At 66.0% G+C, this 6,484-nt stretch overlaps 1 protein-coding gene across 2 annotated transcripts; it reads right to left on the bottom strand.

Moving 5' to 3' along the window:
* On the bottom strand, positions 2,678 to 6,040 carry ARC (activity regulated cytoskeleton associated protein). Of its 2 annotated transcripts, XM_018058075.1 has the most exons (3): positions 4,036 to 6,040; positions 3,657 to 3,799; positions 2,678 to 3,445 (listed from the first exon to the last, which is right to left on the bottom strand). In XM_018058075.1, the coding sequence occupies exon 1, from the start codon at positions 5,846 to 5,848 to the stop codon at positions 4,658 to 4,660; it is 1,191 nt and encodes a 396-aa protein (XP_017913564.1). In that variant the 5' UTR covers positions 5,849 to 6,040; the 3' UTR covers positions 2,678 to 3,445; positions 3,657 to 3,799; positions 4,036 to 4,657. The 2 variants fall into 2 exon arrangements, with proteins under 2 accessions (XP_017913564.1, NP_001301136.1); NM_001314207.1 differs by lacking the exons at positions 2,678 to 3,445; positions 3,657 to 3,799 and having other exon boundaries at positions 4,658 to 5,848.

The following is a 6,484-nucleotide window of genomic DNA, read 5'->3' as shown; positions in this document are numbered from 1 at the left end:
AACCAGAAAAGGGGAAGAGGCATGAGAGGAGTCTCATAATTTGGGCCAGTGGGCAGCTAGGGCCGGGGGGCAGTGACTGGTCAGAAGCAGGAGTCATGAGTGGCCAAGGGGAGGGGACAGGAGGGCCAGAAAGCACACTGTCCTCCGTGGACAGTCCTCTGACCCTCAGCAGGAAGAGGAGCAGGCTTTATAGCAGCAGCCCTAGTGGCCAAACCAGCTTAGATCTCGAGGTCAGGAGCATCCCTTCAAGAAAGTCATTACTCTGAGCATCTTCCAGGAGGTAGGCCTGGAAGACAGGGAGTCCAGGGTGGGTCCCTGCACCCCCGAGCCTCGGATCAGGGGAAGCCTGGAGCATACTTCACACCTTGGACCCAGAGTCACTGTCCGCCCCCCCAGCCCCCTGCAGTGAGGTGGCCCTCTGGAATTCTCAGGTGGATGAGCTATTGGCTGTGCACCCCCCCACCTCAGGGCACGGAGAGTCTGTGACACCCCTGGGCAGCCAGCGAAGTCACAGGCAACAAGACCTATCCTGCTGGCCCATGAAAGCCCAACGGGGGCACAGGCCTGGGGACCCAGCTTGGCTGGGCCTGGGGGCAGCCACACCAAACGTTCTGAGCCTACCCTGGCCGGCACCCTGCCCTCACATCCTCACATCAGCTCTGCAGGTAGATTCGATTTTATAGAAAGAGAGGCCCTGGGACTTGAGCCCCAGCCCACCCGGCTCAGAAGACCCCACCAAGCTGGGCGTGCAGGGTGGGCCCCTGAGGCAGCCCTCCCAACTCCAGCTTCCCTGCCCGGGAGGGAGGAGATGAGACCAGGTGCTGAGGGGTCTGGATGGGTGGGATGGCGGGGGCGGGGGCAGGGAGCACCCTGTCCGGGGGCCTGGGCTGGGGGATTCTCCAGGGCGGCTGGAGGTCTGGCTCCCCTGCCGGCGCCAGCCCACTCCACTCCACCCTCCCGCCTCTTTTCTTGGGACACAAAGACACAGAGCTGCATCTCAGATTACTGCGAGTGTTCGGCTTGCCTGTTCTACAATCATCCAATTACAGACAGGAAATTCATATTAAAAGGAAAAAGCGCCCAGAACACCCAGCTTTTGATGCAAGCAGGAGTAGGTCTCCCGGAGAAATGACTGACTCTCAGGCATCACCATGGTGCCCAGCCCCCTGTTCCTGCCGATTTCCTTCCCCATTCTTGTCAGCGTTTGAAAGGAATAAAGGAGAACAGGGAAGAGGCGGCCTTCACCGAGGGCGTCACACCGGGCGCCCGCTTGGTTCTGCGTGCATGGTGATGGCGTTCCTGGCAGCGGGTGGTTCTCGCTGCTCCTGTGTGCTTCCGGCCTTCCTGGGCGCCCCCTGCATCCCCGTGGGCCCCGTCCTCTCAGCAGGGGCAGCAGCGCCCAGCCCCTGACCCCACCCAGCAGAGCAGCCCCTTCTGAGGGCAGGGCCGGCCCCGGCAGGCCACAAGGGCCTGCTGATGACCACGGCAGCTGGGAGGCTGGGAGGGGGCTTTTACCACCAGCCTGGCCGGGGCGTACCTGTACGCCTGTGCCTGAACGCCTGTACCAGGCGTTCCGTCAGACCCTCACCCACGAGAGGTCCTGAGGGTCTGAGTGTGACAGACATTCTCTATCGGACTACTGGAAGTAAAGATCAAGGGAGTTAATCTGGGTGGGCCGGGGTCCATCAGTTGAAAGACCTGAAGAGCAGAGCTGAGCCTTCACCAAAGGAGACGTCCCACGCCCAAGGAGCCCCCTGCCCTGCAGACTCGGGGCTGGCCCTGCCGTCCCACCAGCTGGTGAGCTGATTCCTCGATACAAATCCCTCCGTGTCCACCTCCCCAGGCCTGCTTCTCACTCCACACTGCCTGGTGGAAGGGTCCGATCGCCCCCACCCACAGGCCACCTGCCCGTCTCTTGTAAGGACCTGGCGTCCTCCAGGAAGGCAGATGTGTTACGGCTTACGTGCACAGTGTGGACCATCTCCTGTCTAAGGTCTCGAGCCCACAATGGTTTTAGTGATGGCCTCTCTGTCTGCAGACGAGGAATGTGAGGCTCTTCACTTTCCAGTATTTGCTGGAAAGACTGATGCTGAAGCTGAATCTCCAATCCTTTGCCCAGTCCTCAAAGGTCTCCAAACCTTTGATGCGAAGAGTTGACTCACTGGAAAAGACCCTGACACTGGGAAAGATTGAGGGCAGGAGGAGGAGGCGGCAGAGGATGAGATGGCTAGAGCATCACCACCTTGGGAGATAGCGAACGACAGGGGAGCCCAGTGTGCTGCAGTCCATAGGGTCGCAGAGTCGGACACACCTGAGTAACTGAGCAACATGAGGCTCAGGAAGACCAAGCTTAAGACCCTGCAGCCAGGGCTCACCAGGGTCTTCTCGCAGCAGGGACCTTTCCCAACTCTCATGGGTCCAGACCCTGAGAATCCCCTCTGGGCCCACAGGCCTCTGGGCAGGCGTAGTCCTGGCAGCAGACACGTGCCTGGCACCCCCACCAGCCCCCTCCCCCAGCAAGTCCCACACCTTGTCGTCCACTCAGCATGAACGGCAGTGGCTCTGGTGTTCTGAGATGGTCAGCCCTACCCCTGGGTTCCAGGGTCCCACCACCCTGAGCGGCCCCCCTTTGCAGGCCCCCTCCAGCCAGCAGAAAAACAGTAGCACACACATGCCAGTAAGTTTCAATGTTTTATTAACAAAGTCTTAGAAAAAGCGTCTGTCTTCAAGTGAGGTGGCAGGGTGGACATAGCCTGGCCTGACATTTGAGGCTTGATCCACAGTGGGCGGGGACTTGACCACATCCCACTGAGGACCTTGGGGCCTCCCCGTAGCCTGCGCCAGGAGAGCAGGTTATGGCTTATATGCAAAAATAAAATCTGGGGCAGGGGGCGGCGCTGGCATGACGCAGGACGGAGGGGCCGGCAGAGTTTCCTTCGGGAGCTGGTCTCCTGAGTTTGGGAGCCCCCAACCAGGCCTGCTTGGGCTGCAGACACAGGTGGCCGGCCAGCACCAGGGTGTTGGTGGCTGGGGCAGTGGGGGTCAGGGCCAGGCCGCAGCAAGGCCTGGCAGGGAGCCTGAGTGAGCCCCAGGGGCAAAGGCTTCCGGGCCTCCTGGGGCTGGGCCTGGGGCCACCGGGCAGGGGCGGCCGTGGCGGAAGCTCTGGTGGCAGAGGATGGCCGCGCAGCGGGCAGGGGCTCCAGGGTGGGAGCCAGGCCAGGCCCGGGAGGGCGGCGGCCCTGGGGGCGAGCGGGCAGTGGGCAGCCAGCGGGGCGGGCATAGCGGCAGGCCCTGGCCCTCGCGCTGGCCCCTCTTCACCACCAGCTCTCTGCTGGGCCCCCTCCTCTGGTTTCAGGCTTCTCCTCTCGTGCAGGCAGCTTGTAGGGGGAGAGGAGAAGGGACAGTGCCGGGTACAGCAGCAAAGGCTCCACGGGAGCCTGGAGACCTGAAAGGAAGAAAGACACGGGTGGTCAGGGACTCAGGGACCACCAGGGCAGGGCGGGGTGGGGCAGGGCTGCCCTCTCAGAGAGCAAGCCCTTGGGGTCCTGGGGGGCTGTTTCTCAGCTGGCCCAGAGGACTGGGGGCCTGGGGCCAGGAGCTGGGGGGAGCTGGGGGGCCCCTGGTGAGGACAGCCAGGGGCGGGGTCCCCTGTGTACCTGTTGTCACTCTCCTGGCTCCAGAGGCCGGCTGCTGCCTCAGCCGGGCTGGAGGACTCGGGCCCCAGGGGACCTGCCGCCTGCCATGGGTGAGTCATTGCACGGGGCTCTGTCCCTCTCCAGGCTGGCGTGAGTCACTGGTGCTGCGGGGAGAGAACACACAGGGCCCTGTGAGAGCTGGGTCAGCGACCTCCCCCAGCCCTGCCCCCCACTCCAGCCCCCTTCCTGACCCCTGGGGTCTCCCCTCCGCACCTGATTTATGGGGATGCCAGGGGCTCTGAGCCTCCGTGGGCTCGCCTGGGGGGGGGGTGGGCTTCACCCAGGGCCCTCCCAGCCCTATGGTGCCCCCTGGCGGTGGTGCCAAGGGGCAGGGGCTCACCTGAGGGGCCAGGAGGCACCGGGTTGCCAGGTCTGTTGCTGCCACTGCGGCTGCTGCTGCTGCTGTGTCTTGAGCTTGGGCTCTCCTCCAGGGGGAGGGAGCCACACTGCCCGAGGCTGGCCAGCTGCCCCGGGAGGCAGCAGGGGTGCCAGCCGGTCACGGCGACTGCCAGGAGAAGTAGCTTCCCTGAAGCCCAGGCTCCGGGGACACTGGTGGCCCCCGAGCTTCTGCTCTGGGGTGTTCCTTGAGTTGGGTGCACGCCGGCCCGTGCCATCTGGACACTGAGTTTCTGAGTGCCCAGAGGGCCCAGGCATTGAGCAGGATGAGGAAACTGTCATGGCCTGAGAGCATGGAGGGCGGGATTGCTGACTCAGGCCAGTCCACCACTGGGGAAGACAGACGCAGGGAGGGTGAAGGCTGGGTGTGCGAGGAAGGGGGGCCCCTTGGCTGTCCGGGGGACACTGCCCGCATCTGGGTCACGTGTGCCTGTTGGAGTCGGGCTAGGAGGCTGAGGTGAGCGTCCAGCTGCACGAGGAGACCAAGGGCTCCCCGGCAGGGGCGGGCCCACTCTAAAGTCCCGGCGGGCGAGGGCCACGGGCGGGCAGGCGGGGCCTGGCACCCTCTACTCGGGCTGAGTCCGGTCGCTGGCTACGGACTCGTTGGTGAGGGCGGGAGTGAGGGCCTCGGCCTCTTCCTCAGCGGGCGGGTGCGGGCTGGCGGGCTCGGCCGCCCGCTCCAGGCCGTCCTGCACCTCCATGCCCTTCTGGATGAGCTGCTCCAGGGTCTTGGGCAGCGGGGGCCTTAGGAAACGCTTGAGCTTGGGCTGCAGGGTGCCCACCACGTACTGGATGATCTCCTCCTCCTCGGCGTCCACGTACAGCGTCTGGTACAGGTCCCGCTTGCGCCACAGGAACTGGTCGAGCGGCTCGCCCTGCTTCTGCGGCAGGTCCAGCTCCCGCTGGATGGCCTCCCGGGACAGCGTGCCCTCGCTGTACTGCAGAAACTCCTTCTTGAACTCCACCCAGTTCTTCACCGAGCCCTGCTTGAACTCCCACCATTTCTTGGCCGGCCCGTTCATGTGGTTCTGGATCTGAGACAGCCAGTACTCCTCGGAGCCGCCCACCTGGCGCAGGTAGTCCTCCAGGTGGCTGAGGAACTCCCGCGGGTCCTCAAAGACCTGTGTGTCCACGCCGGGGCTCAGCTGCCCGTCCTCCCCCGGCTCCCAGGGCGGGTACTGCTGGGCTTCCACCTCCTCCTGCCCGGGCAGCTGGCCGGCGGCCGGCGGGGAGGTGATGGCGTAGGGGCTGACAGTGTAATCATAGGTGTCCGCCTCCTGGCCGTAGCTCTCGGGACCCCCGACGCCCACGGAGACGGTGTGGCGTGCTGGGTCGCTGCCCACCGGGTACTTGCCGCCCCCGGACTCCAGGCGGTCGGCCCACCGCTCCAGCCGGTAGAAGACCTCCCGCCACACGTGCATCTCCCGCTTGACCCAGCGCTCCAGGTTGGCGATGGTCTCCTGGCAGCGGCTCAGGCAGGCCTTGATGGACTTCTTCCAGCGCTGCGAGTCGCCGGTGGGCACGTACCCGTCCAGGTTGCTCTCCAGCTTGCCCACGGACCGGTGCAGCCCCTTCAGCTCGCGCTCCACCTGCTTGGACACTTCAGCGAGCAGGTGCCGGTGGGTCCTCCGCACGTGCTCCAGCATCTCCGCGCGGCACTTACCGATCTGCAAGATCACGTTGGGCTTGGCGGCCGGCCCGCCGCGGGGCCCGGGGTAGGCGTGGAGGCCGCCGGTCGTCCTGTGGTCCAACTCCATCAGCTCGCAGGTTGCGGCGGGGCTCGCTCGGATAGGCGGGAGAGGGAGGCTGCAAAGTCCTCTTGGGGACGGCGAGGGGCTGCTGGGGGCCGGCTGCGCGGAGCTGCGCGGAGCTGCGAGGCGCGGCGGGCGGGTCCCGCGGAGGAGCGGCCGGTCCCGGTTGGTCGCGGCGGCGGCGGCGGTAGCGGCGACAGAGCGGGAGGACTCAGCGCCCGAGCTCTGCGCTGGGGCTCGGCGGCCGGCTCTTTATGCCGCCAGCGCGGCCCGTGGGCGGCCCCGTCGCCGAGCCTCGGCTCCGATTGGCCCGGGCGCCGGCTCCCCGCCCGCGCCCCCAGCTTGCCGACCCGCCTTCCCGCGCCCACGCGCGCTCCCGGCGGAGGGAGGACCCACCCCCTGCACACTCGGCGGCCCGGGGTGACTAATGCGCTCGCTTGCGCCGCCCCCTCCCCGACCCATTCAGCCCGCGGAGACCCAGGGATGGAGCTGGGCACGGACCGCGACGCCCCCTCAGTCAGCGAGAGGCAAGGAGGCCAGGTGAGTGCCCCCGGGGGCCCCCACCCGGAGGTAAGGAGGAAGCCCCTCTCCCGGGCCCCTCCTGGCTTACTCCTCCTGTGACTGCCACCTCCTTCCTGCGGG

Source organism: Capra hircus, chromosome 14 (genome assembly GCF_001704415.2).
Source record: "Capra hircus breed San Clemente chromosome 14, ASM170441v1, whole genome shotgun sequence".
Lineage (NCBI taxonomy): Eukaryota > Metazoa > Chordata > Mammalia > Artiodactyla > Bovidae > Capra > Capra hircus.
Note: the sequence above shows the minus strand (reverse complement) of the source record. Positions and strands in the feature narration are given on the sequence as shown.